We start from the raw sequence: 22,802 nt of genomic DNA on the forward strand, positions 1-22,802 counted from the left end.
AAAAAAACATAACCCGTATCATACCAACAGCTGGATTGAGAATAAATGTGGTAATTTCCGAAGCAATAACTCTATTTGTGAATTACATTATTTCAAAAAATGCCATGTTTTATGACGTGACAATAGTATCGTAACTATATCCCTTCTTTATTAGTCTGTTTAAAGGTTTGATTAGCTTTTAAGATGAATGACGTGATCGTGTTTATGATATTACCATAAAAGTCTAAATAGCATATTAAATTTCTTGTTTTCCAGTACACATGAGATGTAATTACACCCATAAGTAAGGAATTCTCAGTTTTTGGACATCATAGATATAGTGGAATTGAATTAAGTAAAATAACGTTTTTCTTTTTGTCTATTCTGAGATAAAGCTTTTGATAAAAATTGCATCATATTTCAGAGAATTAGAACAAATCTTTTCATAAGGTTATACCTTTTGGATTACATTTTGTTCTGTGCTTGTACAGTATTTATAGGCGAGTGACTTAAACCATAACATTAAATTTTTAATGCACCTACCTAACACACGGCTAATTTATACATCATTTGAAAGCTACATATCTGATCTTTCTGATTTGCCCGGTCGTAAAAAAATCGTACGGTGCAATTTTCGTCAAATCAAGAGCAAAGGTCAAGGACGAATAAGTGCATATTTTCTAAGACTTCAGCTTGATTGCATAATATGACTTATATATACTAAATTTTCATATGCAAACAATTTAAAAAATTAGCAGAGATATCAAAAGAGGGACGAAAGATACCAAAGGGACAGTCAAACTCATAAATCTAAAACAAACTGACAACGCCATGGCTAAAAATGAAAAAGACAAACAGAAAAACAATAGTACACATGACACAACATAGAAAACTAAAGAATAAACAACACGAACCCCACCAAAAACTAGGGGTGATCTCAGGTGCTCCGGAAGGGTAAGCAGATCCTGCTCCACATGCGGCACCCGTCGTGTTGCTTATGTGATTACAAATCCGGTAAATAGTCTAATTCGGTAGGTCAAATTCATGAAAGGGAAGGGGATTGTAGTTACGACGTAAGGAACATATCCGATATCATTTGTGAAATGGTTATTCCATAACGGTCAACCAACTCGTGATGGCGTCCGTAAAATTTACGAAGGGATGATTTCAACTTCACCATTTGGAACTCTTGATTTAATAGCTTCCTTGTGAGCAGTAACCCTCTATCAAGAAAATCATGATAGGAAATGCAAGCACGGGAATATCGTATCAATTGAGAGACATATACCCCGTATGCAGGTGCTGCTGGAATGTTGCTACTTAGAAATGGAAAGTTCACAATTGGAAAGCTGAAATCATCTCTTTTGTCGTAAAGTTTTGTCTTCAACCGACCCTCATTGTCAATTTCTAGATGTAAGTCAAGATATGAAGCTGACTTAACTGTATCTGTAGTATCCTTTATCTCCAATTCGATGGGAAAGATACGTTCCACATAGTCGCCAAATTTTGAATTGTTTAGTGAAAGAACGCCATCTATATAGCGGAAAGTAGAGTTAAAGGATATTGCTAACTTCTTATCTTTCTTCCTAAGAAGTTCCTGCTTGAAGTCAGCCTCATAATAATAAAGAAACAAGTCAGCAAGTAGACGGGCACAGTTTGTTCCCATTGGGATGCCGACAGTCTGTTGAAAAACACGTCCTCCGAACGTAACAAATATGTTATCAATCAAGAAATCAAGCATCTTGATAATATCGGTTTCAGAGAATTTTTTGTTTGAATCAGAGTGATTCTTTACAAAGTAGGATTTATCCCTCCCTAAGACAAGATACTTGTATCTACGTTGACCATTCTCTTTTATGAAGCAAAGTAATACCAACTCTGTTAATTTGTCTTTTAGTTTGGAATGTGGAATACTTGTGTAAAGAGTAGAGAAGTCAAATGTTTTAATACTGTTACAAGATGAAAGAGAGTTAGATATCAACAGTCATTAATCAAATTCATTTTTTAATACTGAAAGCATGTTTTTGTTAGAAAGCACATGTTTCCAGAAATTTGAGTAAAATTTAACAAAATGTGTGAAAATCCAAATTTTTCATTCTGATGCAAATGCTAATCACTTAAAACTAAGTAAAACCCTGTAATAACTATCAAAGAAGTGTTTGACAACATAAATTTTCTTAAATAGAACTTACTTCTAATAAAATAGCAAAACATAACAACTCATACAGTTGCCCAAAATACCACCATCTGCGAAAGAAACAGTTATGAAGCATTTCTTTCTATTTGAACATTGTATGTGGTCAATATATGATTTAATAAACAAATCCTTAAGAATCTGTAAAATTTAGGACAAAAAAATATGTGGGCAAATCATACTTTTGCTTGAAATAAAGGGGGATGCGAAACTAAGAGATTACAATCCGCATTGTTACTACCAGACTGAAATAAACATCTTTCGACTTTTCTAATTATTTGATTTGTAGCTTCATTATAAATATTGATGTAGTGGAAAGACCTTTTATTTATTTAAGGTGAACAATAAAAAATTAATTGACAATAATAAATACAAAATAAATTGACGAAAATTGAAATTTCAAAGAATTAAAAAACCTGTTAATACATTATTCAACTTGACTTTTTGATTGCTTAAATTGCGTTTTAAATGTATAAATTCATAAAAAAAAAGAATAACTTTGAAGAAAAAATCAATTAACACACAACAATTCTAGTTGCGACTAGACTTCCTGGATAACTTGAATGACTAGTTCTTATTTCATACTAGGATGACTTCATGTAAGAACAACTTTTGACGACTAAAAAGAAGCTAACATTATCTTGAAACTTCACTTCCACTATATAGATGATGGTATCTCACTGAAAGTTCCAAATTTGTGACAATGCAGGACTCGTATTTTCTATTGAAATTGAATAAAAACCCGAACAGCCTTAACAGATATTAGTTAACAACAGTTTACCCTATCACGTATATGGAAATCGACGATGAGTGGTTGAGAACAAGTTACGACAAAAGATGAGAGCACAAATTAATCCATAAAACACCTCTTACTACTCAATTATAAACTTTTCGTTTCTATGTAGCAACACTATAGTAACGCCTGCATATCTATACTACTAAAGGAGGAGACCGATTTCATTTAGCCTTAACTTCTCTTAAACAATAACAAGTCAAACATATTTATGATATGACATATAAATGTAGGGTTTTGTATTTCCTAAATTTGTCTTTGCATTCTCAGTTGACGTACTGCTCGCGAAGTCAAATAAATCTAACTATTTAAACACTTGCCCAATTGTAACGCAGTTTCGCGCCATCTTCTTATTGAGTATATATCTCTAAGTTGATACAATATTCCAGAGGTTGCACTTACTACACGATTGTCGTGGTAGTGCGTAACTGCTCACAATGAAGATATTAGATAAAGGCATCTATAGCATACCGCTTTTTAATAGTCATCAATCGATTTACTAGTAACTAAAACAAATCCGGGTCACAAACAAAAACCGAGGGAAAGACATCAACTATAAGAGGAACACAAAGGAATAACAAAAACAGTTAACTGCTACAAAAACAAACGCCAACATACAAAGAAACAGATTATTCAATACCAACTGCCATATGACTTGGTACAGGACATTTGAAGAAAAAATACGTTTGGACATGGCTTCAAACCAGAGTTCAAATGCAAAGTTGAAATCACCCCTTGAAAATTTAATGGACGTCACTACGAGTTGGTTGACAACTATGAAATATCTATTTCACCAGATGACGAGTGATAAGTTCAAATCGACGTAACCAACATACTGTCATCACACCCTTGAATGTCACCTACCGAAAAAGGCTTGGCACCGACGTAGGAATAACATGAGCCACAAGACGGGTTTCAGATGTGGAACATAATATTTTACCCATTGGGAGCCCCTGCGTTCACACCAAATATCGTTTGGGGGCTTGTATTACCCAATCTTTAGTTTTATTTATGTTGTGTTTTGTATACTGTTGCTTGTCTTGTTCGTTTTTTCCGGCTTTGTCAGTTCGTTTTCAATTATAAGTTTGATGTCCCTTTGACATATTTCGTCACTCTTCAAGTAGAAAAGTTTTAAAAATTTAGATCATTGTAGTTAAATCTATCATGATAACGATTTGGTTCTATATATAAACATCACCGTGAGCACATTAAGTTATGTTCGCGGATACTTACCTTATTGCGATAATCTTCTTCGTTACTGCAAGTTAATGTTTTTCCAAGTAAAATAATACCTAAGGGACAATCAATATCTCAAACCATGAATCAAATTAACTTAATCAAAACCATGAACTAAATAAACTTTAAGTCCAAGAAACAAACAACAGTCCGCAAAACACAGCACAGCACGAAAACGATCGCCATGATAACTGCCTAAAACAGCGAATGATCTTATGAGGTCAGGAAGGGTATTTAACTTTCTCATTTTTTATTTCACAACTGCTTATAGTATTTTACATAACACAATGACATGCATCTGTATTTTAAAAGGTTATGTTGAAAAAACTTAAAGTATCTTTTATTCAAATATTAATTAAAGATATTGAGCTTCTAAACACATATAACCTGTCTATCACGATTTTAAACTGAATAAGAAGCAGCACCATTATATTTAGTTCGTTTACATCCTGCTTTCAACACAACATATATAAAACTAAAGATTGGGTAATACAAGCCTGTTTTCAACCACTAAGTGTTTTTATACAACGTTACTTATTTCAATGTTGCCTACGATTTAGTCGCAAATTCATGTTTGCATTCCAACATGATAACAAAAAGTAAATAAGTTTGACTTCGTAAAAAAACATATTTTTACCTCAATTAACTCGTTTATATTCTTTTCGAACTTTAACACCCCTTCTTTTATTATGGAAAATCATTCCGATCCTTGGTATTGACAATTAGCGATGTGCAATCTTTACATAGAGTGACAAAATGATCGCAATTTGCAGATGGCAGATTTTGGGGCAACTGCAAACACTTCAATAGAAGGCTGTTTTATGAACAATAATTATTAATTACATCTTAAAATTACAAAACAAACATTCCTTGACCTAAAACATATACATTTATCTATTTTGTTCAGCATACAAACATCATTCCCCAAGATATATTTTGCTTTTTGAACAATTTTTCATTTTTTTAGGATTTGGAATGAGTTTCAATTTTCGGGAAATATTGCGCATTTTACCTTTTATTTTTTGTTTAACCTGGAAATGATGTATCTTGTTGTATAAAATTAATATGATCTTTTGAAAAATTTTATGGTACAAGAATAAGAAAATGGCTTTTTGTTAAGTAATCGCAAAAACTGGAATATTTTTTCATGACCTATGACCTTGATTTAACAGAAAATGCACCATACGATTTTTTTACGACCGGGCAAAACAGAAAGTACAAATTATTAGCTTTCGAATGATATATAATACAGCCGTGTGTTAGGTGGGTGCATTAAAGTCGTTAACTAAGCGTCTTTTTGAAATAAGTCACTCGCCTATTAATGGTTTTGTTTATTCAAAGTAATATTAAATGATTGAAACAAAATCAGGAAGCAATATTTTTAAAAAGAACATACCATGCTCTCCATGGCTAATATCTTGCCGAAGTCTAATCAAATTGCGTTCAATAAAGATATTGTGCTTCTTCAGATGGAGTGCTATCTATTTGGTCGTATCTTAGCGTAACTTGTGCAGGCGAATTACCTAATACATAAAAAAATAAATCAGAATGAATTTAAAACATTTGTGTCCGGTTGGACAAGAGTATACACCATTGAATAATGTAAAGCCAATTTCGTTTTAAATAAGGCCGTTACAAATTTTGTAACTATTTGTACAAAATTAATCGCTTCAATATCTGTAGATAATACAAAGCTATCAAATCCGGGAAATCAATAGTGAGTTTCTGTCACAGCAGTTGGATTCGGATGTAAATTCATAGTAGCTTCCAACTAGAAGAAAGAAACTGGTTCACTAAACTTGATTTTTAGCATGCTAAACCTCCAACTAGTATGAACGTGATTTGTACTTTACAAAATAACTTATAATAGCTATATATCTTATTACCTGTTTCATTCTGTGGACCTATCGTATTTCTATCTTCTTGGTTGTTGAGATACATAACAGAAATCTTTTTACGAAACCCTCCTAAATGATACCTGCGCTTGACAAATATAAGACCTAACATCAAAACAGCAGATATGCCCAAAGCAATCCCAACAACTGTGTTCTTTAATTGATTCTGACGATAATTTACATGGAAAATCTTTATGTGTCCAAGAACAGTCTTCCAATTAGCACCAACAGATACCTTCAGGAGAACAAATAAACGATAAGAAATGTACATATGTAACAATACTAAATAAGTACTTTATATTAATAAAAACAATGATGTATTTTTTGTTTTTTTTTTGTTTATTACTATATAAAATCCGCAGATCCTTTAATGCATTCATCGACACAGAAAAAAATGTGTTCTAATTAATTTTTATGATTATTTTCATTTTTGTTAACCCTTTAATGTGTAGTACACGTACATCGCAAAGTATAATATACGTGAATTGTACTTATTTCATTTTTGTTTGGGCATGAGGCTCAGACATGTACATAATGTTAAGGAAAATATTATTTTACTGAACGATAAGGTATATATAGGTAGTTTTTTTTTTACATATCTTTAATCATTAACACATTGCTCATTATAAATAAGGCGAACACCAATTCTCAATCCTGAAATAAAATTGAGAATGGAAATGGGGAATGTGTCAAAGAGACAACAACCCGACCAAATAAAAAAACAACAGCAGAAGGTCACCAACAGGTCTTCAATGTAGCGAGAAATTCCCGCACCCGGAGGCGTCCTTCAGCTGGCCCCTAAACAAATATATACTAGTTCAGTGATAATGAACGCCATACCAATTTCCAAATTGTACACAAGAAACTAAAATTAAAATAATACAAGACTAACAAAGGCCAGAGGCTCCTGACTTGGGACAGGCGCAAAAATGCGGCGGGGTTAAACATGTTTGTGAGATCTCAACCCTCCCCTATACCTCTAACCAATGTAGAAAAGTAAACGCATAACAATACGCACATTAAAATTCAGTTCAAGAGAAGTCCGAGTCTGATGTCAGAAGATGTAACCAAAGAAAATAAACCAAATGACAATAATACATAAATAACAACAGACTACTAGCAGATAACTGACATACCAGCTCCAGACTTCAATTAAACTGACTGAAAGATTATGATTTCATCATATGAACATCAGGCACAATCCTTCCCGTTAGGGGTTTAGTATCATACCATCATAACATATATGAGAAGAACATAACCCGTGTCATGCCAACAACTGTTTTTTTTAGAATAAATGTGTTTCGTTCCGACGCAAAGACCTTATCAGTGACTCAATATTAACACCAAACTATGCAATCTTTAATGACTTGACAACAGTATCGTAATTATATCCCTTCTTGATAAGTCTATTCAAAGGTTTTGTAAGTTTCTGAGGTGAATACTTACACGTTTGTGCTTTTTAAAGAATATTTCCATAAAAAATTGGATGTGAAATACCTGAACGTATAAGAAGTCTGCATGTTGAACACATTTTCATCTTTTTTTAAATGATGGTATTGTTCAATATGTAAAGTATACCTTATGTAATATTCTATAGTTTAATGTGTAAACATATTTTTGTGAGTTTCGCATTCAATAATGGTGTACTTAAAGTCTTTTTGTTGCATGGATGCATAAGTATCCGTCAACGTCCACTTTGTGGTTTTGTTAGATGTAATTCTCTTTGTATGCATCTGCTAATTTTTATAGCTTGTTCTTATGTTGTACTGTTACACCACTGTCCCAGGTTTGGGTAGGGTTTAGCGCTCACAAACATGTTTAACACCGCCACATTCTTTATGCGCCTGTCCCAAGTCAGGAGCCTGTAGTTTAATGGTTGTAGTTGGTTTATCTCTGTTCTATTTGTTTTTCGTAAATTGTTTTGTCATAAATTAGGCCGTAAGTTTTCTCATTTGAATCTTTTCTTATTTTTCAGGTCGGGAATATTTTATAGCCGACCATACGGTATGGGTTTTTCTCATTGTTGATAGCCGTACAGATGACTATGATTGCTTATATCCACTCCATCTGAACTTTTGTCGATGGTTGTCTCATTGGCAATCATATCACATATCCTTATTTTTATATAATAACGTTTTACAGTTCCACCTTTTCTTGTCATAAAGAAAAAACGAGATTTTATATAAACTACACTACGCGAGGACATGTAATTGCTTCGGTCATAGTAATTTTAGTAAAAGATAAATCCGAATAATTTGTTGATATTGTTTGCCTCTCAGTTAAGGTCACGTATTTCCTTTTATGCGGTGTTAAATGCACATAAAACGTTGAATGACAATATAAACATTTCTATTTCATGTGTAATAAATTCCTCCACTGTGACTACTATGGCTTAAATTCTGTCCGCAGTGAAAGTAGGATTCATAAATACTGTTTACTCGCGAAGTAGTATTAACCATATCTGGATTCTTCTATACGTTAAAGAACTTCTGGATAGTTTTAAATCTCGATCCTTCTCCGAAATAAGTTAATACCATACGGCCTTTTTTGTTTATAGTGAACAAAAAGGTAAAACATGCTACACCGAGCTGGAACAAATAATTAGTATTCTGAAGTTTTGTATTGACAATCTATTTGTTGGATTTGGAGGTAGACCTTTCCCATTAATTGTCGACATTCCTGTAGGAAAGAACCCTCTCATTGTCGACCTCTTCTTATTTTCATATGAGTCAGTATTTTTTGTTATTTTACTTTTAAATTACACTATTGTTTTTCCAAGTTTTGCATGTAATGTTTAATGCAGCAAATTTTGGATTACATGTAATTGTAATTAAATGCATTGCTTGAGAAAAAAGTTATGTAATTTATTGCATTACATTGCATTACATGGCATTCCTTTTTTCACATACTATATATTGTTCACAGATTGTTGGCAATTTAGCTAAAGAATAATTTAAGATTTTTGGATGAATTTAGAACATAATCCTTACTGTAAAAGTGTGTTATTGGTGTCAACACATAATGCATACCTTGTCATTATTAAAGTTGACCATTGTCATAAAATACTAATTAACTTGTTTTAAAATCTATCTTTTCACCATTGCTGATTAATTTAAGCTCTTTGGTAATTGTTTAATTAAGAAAGAGATTTTCATCAAATATTTTTGATTGGAATTATTAAAAAAAAATGTATATTTGTAAAAGTGAAGATACCATTAGTAAAAATAAAATATTAACTTCATCTCTTAGTTTAGTTTAAACATATTTTATTTGCTCAAAGCGAAAAAGGATCAGACACAAGTAAAACATACTTATAAAGTCTTCTCCACAATACAATATATATAACAATACAAATTGAACATGAGCATGCATCATATAATATAAACAACATACATATTACTTATCTTTACTGAAAAAAGTAAAGGGAATGAGGAAAGAACGACAGAGATTAAGTTGATGATGATAATGATGATGATGTGCGTTTTACCTATGTTGATACTATACTACGAGGAATCGTTTTGATCTCTTTATAAAATTGAAAACATGTTTAAGAATTTGCACATTTTGATCATAGGAAAGAGTTTCTTTTCCAAAAACCAGTAGTGTAATGTCCAAATTGCAGCCTTCGGGAAGCCAGCTGAGACCATTAAACAGAATAGCCCTTTCATTTAAATAGAAAGGACAATCGAAGAAAAAATGGTGCATGTCCTCAATATCCAAACCACATTTACATGTTGGATCAGATATAATGTTAGCTCTAAACAAGTCACAATTCAAGAACGATGCCGAACATCTAAATTGGGTTAATATTATGTTCAATTTTCTTGGACCATATAAATAATGTTTTAAAATAGATTGATTCTCATTTCGAATTTCGTAGTTTTTTAATTCTACTTTGAATTTTGATAACGAGTCTACATTTCGAACTGATATGTTCAAATTATTCCAAAGTTTAATTGTTGATGGGATAAAGGATTGGGAAGTCAGTGTCAGCCTGCAAAATGGTAAAATGATATCTTGTCCATTTCGCAAGGGATATTGTGTTGTACTTTGAATTTTAGGGGGCACAAGTTTACATAAATATTCAGGGGCATTTTTATTCTGAGTTTTATAAAATAATTGTAGTTTTCTTCTCTTTCTTCGTTCCTTTAAAGTTTCCCAACCAACCTCTTTTAAGACAGTCTCAGAGTGTGTGTAAATAGGCAAACCTGTTACAATTCGTGCAGCTTCAAGTTGTAGCTGTTCTAATTTAATTGAATAACCTTTTCCGCAATTGTCCCATACTTCAGTTGCATATTCAAAAATTGGTCTAATAAATACTAAATATAATTTTTCCAAATTTTGTCGGCTAAGTTGATATTTGAGTTTTCGCAATATATTCAGATGTTTTTTTAACACTATTTAATATGTTTTCAACATGGTTTTTCCATTTTGCGTCACTTCTAAATGTAACCCCTAGATGCTTATGAGATCGCACAATTGGTATTTTTTTGTTATTCATAGTAAAATTAGGGTCTTTTATCTCATTATTTGAGAACATCATAATTTCTGTTTTTCAGGATTGAAAGACATAAGCCACTTTCTTGACCATTCATCCAGCTGTCTTAGGTCACGACTAACAACTGACTGTATAAGTTCCTCGTCATGACCCGAGTAGCTGAACGAAGTGTCATCTGCAAATAGTCTGCATAAAGAAGTTAACTGTTCAGCAATATCGTTAATATATATGATAAACAATAAAGGACCAAGAACGGATCCTTGGGGTACACCAGCTGAAACATTGCAAAAAGTAAAGGATGATTCATTAATGATAACCTTTTGTTTTCTTTGGTATAGGTAGCTAGTGAACCAATTTAAAAGATTTCCCTCAATGCCATATGCTTTCATTTTATGTAGTAAGCCAATATGCCAACCTTTGTCAAAGGCCTTCGAAAAATCACAAAAAACAAAACAGCAAGTTTCTTTTGTTTCTAGTGCATTTAAGATACAATCATAGATTTCTATTAATTGATGCACTGTTGAATGTTTTGGCAAAAAACCTGATTGGTATTCATAAATTAGTTTGTTATTAAATAGATGATTATATACATGTTTAAACACAACTCGTTCCATTACTTTCCCCACGCAACTAATTAAAGATATTAGTCTGTAATTAGATGGCAAAGAAGAGTCCCCCTTTTTGAAAAGAGCTATTACATTTGCAATTTTCCAGCTGGTTGGATATATACATTGACTTAGGGACTTGTTGAATATAATTTGAAGAGGTATTGCAACTTTATCTGGACAGATATTGAGCATCCTGTGGCTAATCACATCTGGTCCCGAGGCTTTATTTGGTTCAAGAATATTAATCATATCTATAATTTCTTGAATAGTGACATGTATGTCACCAATTTTATTGTTAGATTTAGTTTCAAATTGTGGTAAGTTGATATTTTCTTCATTTAATTTGGAGATTAAATTAAAATACTTGTTCAAAAGCTCACATTTTTCTTCATCTACGAACACGTGGATTGATTTGAGTGTCTGACGTCAGAAAAATTATATACGTCACATAAATTTGTCGTTCAATGTGCATACAAACAATTTTAAAATTTACATAGGCAATGTACGCATACAGGGTTAAAAAATCAAAAGTATGTAAGAATAAATTACAGAAATAGACCGAGATTCAAACTAGTCCAAAAGTTATACATAGAATTTATGAAAATCCAAAACTTTTAAAAGGAACAATTTAACAGGACACAAAAACATCTACTATCTACGAACACATGGATTGATTTGAGTGTCTAAAAAACCTAACAGGAAAGTGTCCAAAATGGATGTTTTACTAAGGACGTTCAATATGTTTTAATAGTTTTCAAGAAACATAGAATTTTGAAACCGTTTTAAGCACGAGGAAGGATGAATGCTCTAAACTATGTTGACACCTGTTAAAATTGTGTGTGTTTGTAATTTATGATTATGACCGTTTGTTTTATTCCTTTTTTTTTTTACATTTTTATAGTTGGACTCATATAGCTCACCACTGTTTACTCATCCTTGAATGTCGCAAGTTTTCAAATAGTTTCTTACACTCATGTTCTTTGGTCTATTGTGTATGGTATTTCTATTTGCGAGATCACGTCATATTTATTTATTTTATTTTTTTAATTTTTTTTAGAATATAAATCTTTGGAAAAGCTGTATTCCTAAGCATCAAAATTGAGTTCCACAGTTCACATGCGACTGGAATTTGAGAAAAATCACAGAAACGGCATCATGGTTCTAAAATATCCGAGCATCTTAAGTTGTAAAGACATCACATGTAAAAACATAAAAATGATACAGCAAAAAATGTTTTCAGGGAAATATTTTAATCTGGTTAATGAATTTCTTTTCTAGTGGACATCCTTGTTTTATTTAAAGTAACCCTGGTCAATGTTTCAGGAGAAAATTTAATACAAAACTTTTCTATCGCCAATTCGTAAACTTTTCTTATGAGGACATCTTGTATTATAATCACAAGGCTAGCAGAGTTCTTGAAATTATCTTGATATAATATTTACCTCTACAAGTAGTGACACATCTTTGATATGAACTGTGTCAGAAAGGTTACATATCAGATACGTTTGATGAAGATCCATAACAGGACAACTCGATCCATTTATTTTTATTATATAATCTTCCTTTCTTGCTGCAGAATTCAGATATCGCCCCTGAAAAAACAATATGTTATGCTATAAAAGGGGGCGAAAGATACAAGAGAGACATTCAAACATAAATCGAAAAAAAACTGACAACGCCATGGCTAAAAAAAGACAAACAAACAATGGTACACAAAAAGTAACTTTGAAAAATAAAGACTAAGCAACACGAACAACTTGGGTTAATATCAGGTACCCGGAATGATAGGCAGATTCTGCTCCGTATCTAACACCCGTTGTGTTGCTCATGTTTGTACAAATCTGGTAATACGTCAAATTTAGAAGGTCACATTCGTTAACAGGGATTGTAGTTATATAAAGACATAAAGAACATTTGCACTATCATCTGTAAAACGTCGCGATGGCGTCCGTAAAGTTTACAGAGGGATGATTTCAACTTTACCATTTGGAACCCTTGGTTTAATAACTTTCTTGTAAGCAGCAATCCTCAATCTAGGAAATATTGATAGGAAATACAAGCCCGGGAATATTGTATCATTTGGAAGATATATACGCTCAATGCAGGTGCCGCATGGATGATGCTACATATACATAGAAAGTTCCCAATAGGAAAGTTGAAATCATCACTTTTGTCGATTACTTTTGTTTTCAACCGACCATAATTGTCAATTTCTAGAACAAAGTCAAGATATGAGACAGACTTAAATGTATCTGTTGTATACTTTATCTCTAGTTCGATGGGATAGATGCGTTCAACCTGGTCACCAAATTTTGAATTATTTAGTGAAAGAACATCATATATATAGCGGAAAGTACAATTAAAGGATACTGCCAACTTCTTTTCTTATAAACTGCCCAACCTTAAGGACCCCATTCTTTAATCACTGTAATACATATTAGACTATGTATCAACAATATATGATACGTGACTTTCAAAAAAGAAATATCTAGTAAAGAAGGAATATGTGATATTGTTTACTAACATGAGCAACACGACAAGTGTCAAATATGGAGCTGGATCTGATTACAATTCCGGAGCACCTGCCATAATATCCAGTGTTGATGGAGTTCGTTTTACTTAGTCGTTAGTTTTCTATGTTGTGTTTAAAGTTCAAATGCGTCATCAGTTTATTTTCTACTTATCAGTTTGATTGTTCTAATTTGTATAGTATTATAGAAACCGAACAGACAACATGCGTGATTTAAAATATATAGTTTTGATAAGAATTGTACTTGGTACAATACATTGAAGGAAAGGTAGATTGAACCTGGTTTTATGGCTTTACGGCCAGATATATTTGACGAGTTTTCAGTTACCTTTAGCTCTAACATTTTGTCCTTCATTTCAATATCTTTAAGTTGTGTGTCCATATCTAGGTAGTCTAATTCTGGGTCAGGATAAATCATGAGTGAGAACGATTTGACTGGATTGTTGTCTAGTATTACAGTCAAGCGGCCTTCGATAACTTCTTCAGATTTGTTCAATACGGATTTCAAATCAGGAGTTGAACACACTAACAGTTGTCCGGAATTCTTCATTCTACAAGACTGGAATGAATGTCAATACACATTACTACTTATTTCATTTTCACAATGGTTTATTCAATATTCCATTCAACAGAAAATACGAAGATTTGACCATCAACTGTAATAAACAAATTCTAAAATATAGTTATTTCCCCTTTGCCGCATAGCGTTAACAACAAAGACAATATGACAGGCAGCATTCAACACTTACTATTGCATTAAAGACTCAGGATATTAGATAATATTGCGCGGTAAAATGACCTGACTCATTAAATCAGCAGGAAGCATACACTTATAACTTATACACTTAAAAACAAAATCATAACTGAACATGCTGAATACCTAGCTGTCACTAAACTTTTTTTATAATTGAGAGCAATCATGAACTGATTAATGTATACACTTACCGAACTTATATTAACGTCACCGACACTTAATAGTATACCATGGTTGGTAACAGAATTAAACCAATTTCCAAAAATTTTAATGGTTAAACCTCCGCTGAAAAAAATTATTGTTGAACAAATCAAGGTTTATAAAAAGAACAGTGACAATTGGTTTTCTTAAAATGGAATCGTCACATACTGCATGTACCGCTTTAACTTGATTTGTTTTTATATTTGTATCAACAAATGAATTTTTGACACTTAAGAATTTCTAAGTATAATTTCTCATTGTTTCTATCTTTATCTTTGAGTCTTCAGTCGCATAAGTTAAATGTTCCCGACATATGATTATCACTGCCCAAACCTGAAAAGAGTTCTTTTCGATAAAGGGGTTTCTTATTGTCTCTTTTTCTTTTTAACTAAGGCTTTTCTACCTCAGGCATGGATTACTTTAGCTGTATTTGGCAACACTTTTTTTTTCAATGCTCTTCAACTTCGTACTTTATTTGGAATTTTTAACTTTTGTTGGATTCGAGCGTCACTGATGAGTCTTTTGTAGACGAAACGCGCGTCTGGCGTATATACTACATTTAGTCCTGGTATCTACTATGAGTTTCTTTACATCAAAGGCTTTACACCTTATATTTGCAGTGTTTTGTTAAAAAAAGAAAAATTGTACATTCCAATCCCAAATTTTTGTTTTCTGTGCTACTACTTTTTATTTCAGGTTCTGACGACCACCATTATTTCTTCAGCTCTCGCAGCGTAAGTGTCAGTTCATATTTTGAATACTATAATCATATTAATATATAAATACCTCATCATAGAACTATTTCTTGATGGTTTGTGAATAATCTCCGGGTTTGACATGTAACAAAACGTCTTGTCTTCTATTGACTGATATGATGCACCATCAATCGCTACGACAATATCTACGCTCAACCTACACTGAGACATTTGAATATTTCCTCCTTCAAACGCTTGTTCACATGTTTCACAAGATTGTGTGAGGCACATAATTTCTGTGTCATTTTTTCTAAAATATAGAATGCTCGTTATAATTAGTTTTGATGCTAGATTTTGATGTTTTGATTGTCAGAAAACAAATACATAACTTCATATTTAAATGCCTGTATAAATGGCACGTCAAACTCAATTCAACCGACTACAATGGTTTTTGATAAAAACAGGTTCTTTGATATGTTACCATTTTTGAAACAAAACATACGTAACAATTTCATATTACTTATATTTTGATTAAGAATAAGACCTCAAAAACTAGGTATGTTGGCATACAACTTTTTTGAGGGTTAAACATCAAAGGCAACATATTTAAAGTCTCAAAGAAAAAAGATGAGACACAATGCTATAAATGAGGACATTTAACTTATGCCTTTTGTAAATATGAAAATTTTAAAATGAAAATTACAATGTATAAGTTTTGAGCGAAATAGATAAAATCATCAACTTTATGTTTAAATCAAAGTATTTGACCGCTGCGGTGTATTATTGCAGAGAAACATTAGAAGCAACATGACCAAAAAGGATCTTTTTTTTAAATTTTAAAAATATTAAAAAGCATAACACGGTCATCTTTTCCCGCGCGAGTTGAAAGAGGAATGAAACAAAATAAACTGTCACATTTTGTCGGATTATATAAATTCATTATACAGAAAAATAAATATACTGAAATTCCTGATCCCAACTTGAAATAATACTATAGTATCTATTTGCAGTGACTTATAGGTCCATTGTTATTTAATTGAAACGGGTGCCACATGTGGAGCAGGATCTGCTTGCCCTTCCGGAGCACCTGAAATCACCCCTAGTTTTTGGTGGGGTTCGTGTTGTTTATTCTTTAGTTTTCTATGTTGTGTCATGTGTACTATTGTTTTTCTGTTTTTCTTTTTCATTTTTAGCCATGACGTTGTCAGTTTGTTTTAGATTTATGAGTTTGACTGTTCCTTTGGTATCTTTCATCCCTCTTTTGTTATACACAATGTCACTATAATAAACATATGTGTATTGTATTGTATTGTAAACTTACGTTTGAATATCACAATGAGTCTTACCAATCTTCACAGAAAGGTTAGATCCAATTTCAAAATTATCGCCCTTGATGGTAAGCAATGTTTTGCCTTCTATTGGTCCCTTCGTGGGGAAAATACTCTTCATACAAGATTGCTGAAAAATAATACAAAATATAAACAAGAAAATAAAATAAGTAAGTCAAGATACCAAAATTACAAATTAATTATACCGTTTAAATGAGAAGAAACCGTATTTCTGTGGAATAACTACCGCTTGACGATAAAAGTATTTTCAGCCTTTCATTTCAAAGTATGTACCAACACATGTTCATTATAACAGCTTATACTATATAACGATATTCAAAATATAACCATTGAGTTCTGTGGTATGAAAACCATAGAAGTTTGATTGTTCTAGAATTTTTAAGAACATTTATTTATAAAATGGAAATATATTTCATGTCAGTACCTGAGTTATAGCTGTTGTAACACGTAAAACAGCTATAATATACAAATTGAACATACAAGTGCCATATATTAAAACAAGACCTTTTTCATGACATAAACGAATTTTTCTTCAATTGAATAGAGAAAATTTTTCATAAACATCCATTATAGTGTTCTCACATACCGTATATTCAAATAATATGTCCACTTGTTCAGAAATTCCATGAATTTTAAATGTTTTGGAGGCCGAATCAGTCACGTTCATCGTAACAGTTGCATTGACAGGGAATCCTTCTCGACTTGTCAGACAAGTTATTCTAAAGTTTGATAAAGAGAACAAAACATGATATAAATAACGAGAACGTAATGTGTTTATACATTTTTCAAAGTCAATCCTGTATGATAATCATCATCATTTATAAAGATTTTCCACAAGATGAAATAATTAATTTATTAAATCCATATTGTCTTAAAAAAAAATGACAAAAAAACTAAATGCTCAGTTGAAAAAAATGTTCTTATTTCAGCCGAGGATATTAAAGGATTCAACGCCTATATAAAAATTAAGAATTTTTTGGTGTACAAACCAGACCATTTCACTCACAAATAAATAACAGTCCGCAGGACTTTTATTGTATGTTTGTGATTTACTTGGTACAGATTAAAAGGATAGTATATAAATGCACTTTTGTGGATACTTAAAAACTCCAAAGATCTTATAGAGTACATACAATTTAACTCTGTTTCATCTTGTAATTGTATTAACACATTTGACTTTTCTACTCTTTAAACAAGTATTCCACATTCCAAACTAAAAGACAAATTGAAAGAGTTGGTATTGTTTTGCTTCATAAAAAAGAATGGCCAACTTAGATACAAGTATCTTGTCATAGGGAGTGATAAATCCTACTTTGTAAAGGATCACTCTGATTCATACAAATCATTCTCTAAAACTGATATTATCTGGATGCTGGATTTTTTGATTGACAACATATTTGTTACGTTCTTAGGACGTTTTTTTCAACAGACTGTTGGCATTCCAATGGGAACAAGTTGTGTCCCTCTACTTGCCGACTTGTTTCTTTATTAGTATGACTTCATGCAGAAACTTCTAAGGAAGAAAGATAAGAAGTTAGCGATATCCTTTAACTCTACTTTCCGCTATAGATGATGTTATTTCACTAAATAATTCAAAAATTTGGTGACTATGCGGAACGCATCTATCCCATCGAACTAGAGATAAAGGATACTACAGATACAGTTAAATCGACCTCATATCTTGACCTACATCCAGAAATTGACAATAGGGTCGGTTGAAAACAAAACAAAACTTTACGACAAAAGAGATGATTTCAGTTTTTCAATTGTGAACTTTCCATTTCTAAGTAGCAACATTCCAGGAGCACCTGCATACAGGGTATACATCTCTCAATTGATACGATATTCCCGTGCTTGCATTTCCTATCATGATTTTCTTGATAGAGGGTTGCTGCTTACACGGAAGCTATGAAACCAAGAGTTTCAAATGGTGAAGTTGAAATCATCCCTTTGTAAATTTTACGGACGCCATCACGAGTTGCTTGACCGTTATGGAATAACCGTTTCACAAATGATATCGGACATGTTCCTGACGTCGTATCTACAAGCACCTTCCCTTTCATAAATGTGACTTACCGAATTAGACTATTTACTGGATTTGTTATCGAATAAGCAAAACGACGGGTGCCACATATTGAGCAGGATCTGCTTACCCTTCCGGAGCACCTGCGATCACCCCTAGTTTTTGACGGGGTTCGTCTTGTTTATTCTTTATTTTTCTATTTTGTGTCATGTGTACTATTGTTTGTCTGTTTGTCTTTTTCATTTTTTAGCCATGGCGTTGTCAGTTTATTTTCGATTTATGAGTTTGATTGTCCCTTTGGTATCTTTCGTCCTTCTTTTAAAGGTATTTAATGATGTATAAACCGGACCAATTCCGTTTAAACATTTGATTTTTACAATAAGTTTGTAAATGACTTGGTCCAGTTTATACATCAACAAATGCCCTTTAAATAGTTATGATGCTTATCATTCTTTAAAAATTCGGAAAAATCGACGAAACTCTATCCCACGTAATTGCATATTTGTATAATAAAATTGGCATATTTTTTCTGTAACAAAAACTGACTTACTCTGATAATAAATAAATTACAAAACTATCTTATTATTATTCAAATGTATGATTTGTGTTAATTATGTATTTTAACTTTTCTAATGCTAGCTTGTTTGTGTTGTTATTGTCACCATCTTGTTAACATGGGTTACAAAGTATTGTTTCATTCAATTTTAAAATCGAATAATGAAAAGTTGAAAAACATTCCAGTGATTTTAAAAATCGTGCTCCTTCCATTAGTTCTATCCACTAAAAATGTAAAGTAAACACTTTAAAGAAGATTAAATAAAGTGTACCTTGTGTCATTTATGTCCTGGATCGAACATGATGCATTTCCAATGGATGCGGTAGCGTTGTTTATCATCGAACCGAAATTCTCTCCTGTAATAGTTAATTGTGTTGACCCTTCAAGCGGTCCATTTGATGGACTGATCTAGAAAACAAATGACCACATACACAATAACATATCAACATTTCAATATCAAAGCTGAAATGACTATCAGACAAAAAACATTCTAGAGTTATAATTGAATGTCCCTTTCTCGTTACTTCATTTACTGCGAGCTCATTTGCTTGACAAGTTCAGCGGGATTATTTGTCTACAGGAGTGATAAGTGGTATCCTCCTGTATCTATAGTGAATTATTGTTCCGTGTTGAAGGCTTTATTGTGCGTTTGCTTTTTAAAAAAGAAACTTATGTGATATTCTTGCAAATAAGTCAACTCTTTCAGTTAGAACAAATGCCACACAAATTAACATATATAGGTCAGCGTAGATACTTCAAGAATAGACATAGCCCATGACACCGCATAATCAGTTATAAAAGACCCCGAAATCACAACTTTAAAAGAATCAAAACTAAAAAATCCACGGCCTAATTTAAGTACGAAATAATGAACGGAATCAAATATGCAAAACAGTAACAAATGACAACCACTGAATGCTCCTGACTTGGCACAGGCTCATACCAAATGTGGCAGGGTAAAAGTTATTAGTGTGTGCTCAACCGTAGCCCTAATTCTAGTACGATTTAATGTAACACAAAATCCTTTCATGTCCATAAAAAAATGTGTGTGAATTATCTACTGTTAACTAGTTTGATGAAGGAGTTTGCATTCGCAATAAAGAGATAGTCAACTTAAATTGACAAAATGCATCACAAAAGTAATACAAACAGTACATACCGACGCACTAGAGATGTTTCTGCCTCATGAATGGATGACCTTTGCTGTATTTGTCAATTTTTTAGGATCGTTAGATCCTCAATGCTCTTCAACTGGAAAATCGCACCTTGTTTTGCCTTTAATTTTTTTTTAATTCGAGCCTCACTGTTTAGTCTTTTGTAGACAAAACTCGCCTCTGGCGCAAATACAAACTTACAATCCGGGTATCTATGATGAGTTTATTTGTATATTTCACATACAGGTTTTTCTAGGAAATAGACTTGTAAGAAGACGTCATACTTAATTTTGACACAATTTTTTGACTTTTTTTTAAATTGCTACTGTCGATAGCATACGTGATTAGCAGCAAATAATATATGTTTTTTACTCTTTAGTGTGTAGAAAAGGCGCATCGAAGTGTCGAAGCTAGAATGCTGAAAATAGGAGGATATATTTCTATATAAATCATAACTTACACCCCAAACAAATGGCGGACATGATTGATCATGCCACATATCATCTTGACACTTAGTACGTATGGAACAATGATCGAAACACCATCCACATCCAAGTTGATCATTACTGGTTACACATTCTCCACACGTTTTGTGTAATTTACATGACGTCATTGACAATTTTGTAACCTAGAAAGAAACCAAACAGCATTAAAAAGCAATTATTCATAAAAAAAACCACGTAACTCTCGATTGGAATTATAAAATCATATACTGGAACAAATATGAATATAACTCTGAAAACATTGGTTATTTCTTTCACAATTGATCCATAAAGAGATGACTGTAATATTTTGTCTGTCTATGCAGAAAAAACATTAAAAAAAATGTGGTGAACACTGAATAATTTTTAATTATAAATTATTTTAAAGTGTGCACCTTATTTTTTATGTTATTTATAAAAGACAGAAAAATATTACAGTATTTTTTTATAATTTAATTCTGAATTCCATTTTAAACCGGAATAAACCATGACAAAACGTTGATGACATTTAGGGTCACATGACCAAATTGTGTCTACGAGCTGATTAACATAACAACGTCAGCCAATCAGAAGAAGCGTTACATCCAAAACTAAATTATTGCTTAATAACATTTAATTTTGTCAGTTTTTACATTATCTAATTTACCTTGGAGTTTTGTGTTTTCGTGTCGTTTGACACTTTCTTAAAGATTTACAAAATAGCTTAAAGTTAAAGCCATTTGAAACGTAGAATTAAGAATTAAAACGATGAATGTGTCAAATAGACAACAACCCTACCAAAGAGAGTCAGACAGCAAGGTCACCAATGCAAGTCTTCAACGCAAAGATAAATCTGGCACTGGAAATTTATTTTCATCTTTTAGTTTTTGTTACTTATTGTATTTACTGATAAAATTAAACTTATGTAATGAAACATATTCAACATTATTAAAAATCAATTACAATTATAAAGTGGACAAGATTAGATAGATTCTACTGGTTTCATTCATAACACAGAGTATTAAATATTTCGCAATCAAGCATGTATATCGCAATCGTTCAATCTGTTCAATTCTTTTAAGGAGGCTCGAGGGTCCCAAAAAATCAGCAAAAATTGAAACATTCGTGTTTTTCATTTCAAATTTTATTTATTACACTATCAGTCGTAACTTTGTAATATGGTACAAAAATCAACCCAAAAAATAAATTCATTTTGGCCCCAGATTGCTCTTAAAATGTTTATATCATTGAAAATGCTCAAAATTATCTCCCTTTGGTGAAAAATACCATTTTTGCATAAAAATTGAAATAATTTTTTTAAATCATCGGTTAACTAATTTTTTTTATTTTTGTTTTTTAAACTAAACTATTGTAAGTTTAAGCGATTTCTGTAAAAAAAAACTATTTCGATTTTACCAATTTTTCTCCTATTAGGCCAACAGAAAAAAATGTACTTTACCAGAAATGCATGCATCTTTAAAAGACTGATTGTGAGCTTAAATGAACGGTGATCCCATGTTTTTATTTATTTTTTTCTTTTAAGAATAGGATAATGTTTATTTACAGAAAAAAATAGCGAAATCCTATATTAAAAAAAAAAGATTTATACCCGCGAACCCTCTTAAATCCTATTTGGTGATTTACTATTTCAAATTGAAAATATGCTAGTCACCTTGTTTCCAGTCAAAAGGTAAAGGTTACTGGGTGTATCTAGAACCATTTCATTAGCAACTGGAATATTTCTGTCACCACTAACGTCAAATTTGGCGTACGATCTACCCTGTGACGAAGTTACCAGTATCTTGAAACACAATAAGAAATTATTTTAAAAAGTACAAATACATAATTGAAATAACAGAATTATCGAACTATTTCC

General features: G+C 32.0%; 1 protein-coding gene across 1 annotated transcript in view; it reads right to left on the reverse strand.

Moving 5' to 3' along the window:
* Positions 1–22,802, reverse strand: part of LOC134722794 (macrophage-stimulating protein receptor-like) — a 35,629-nt gene that overhangs the window by 8,175 nt on the left and 4,652 nt on the right. Inside the window, exons 2-11 of the mRNA XM_063586453.1 lie at positions 22,599–22,727; positions 20,926–21,093; positions 19,583–19,719; positions 17,319–17,451; positions 16,705–16,841; positions 15,475–15,693; positions 14,679–14,772; positions 14,062–14,292; positions 12,646–12,795; positions 6,089–6,332 (exon numbers count right to left, since the gene is read on the reverse strand). Coding sequence (XP_063442523.1) covers positions 6,089–6,332; positions 12,646–12,795; positions 14,062–14,292; positions 14,679–14,772; positions 15,475–15,693; positions 16,705–16,841; positions 17,319–17,451; positions 19,583–19,719; positions 20,926–21,093; positions 22,599–22,727 — 1,642 coding nt within the window. The remainder of the gene's footprint in view (positions 1–6,088; positions 6,333–12,645; positions 12,796–14,061; positions 14,293–14,678; positions 14,773–15,474; positions 15,694–16,704; positions 16,842–17,318; positions 17,452–19,582; positions 19,720–20,925; positions 21,094–22,598; positions 22,728–22,802) is intronic.

This window comes from Mytilus trossulus, chromosome 1 (genome assembly GCF_036588685.1).
Source record: "Mytilus trossulus isolate FHL-02 chromosome 1, PNRI_Mtr1.1.1.hap1, whole genome shotgun sequence".
NCBI classification, from domain to species: Eukaryota; Metazoa; Mollusca; class Bivalvia; order Mytilida; family Mytilidae; genus Mytilus; species Mytilus trossulus.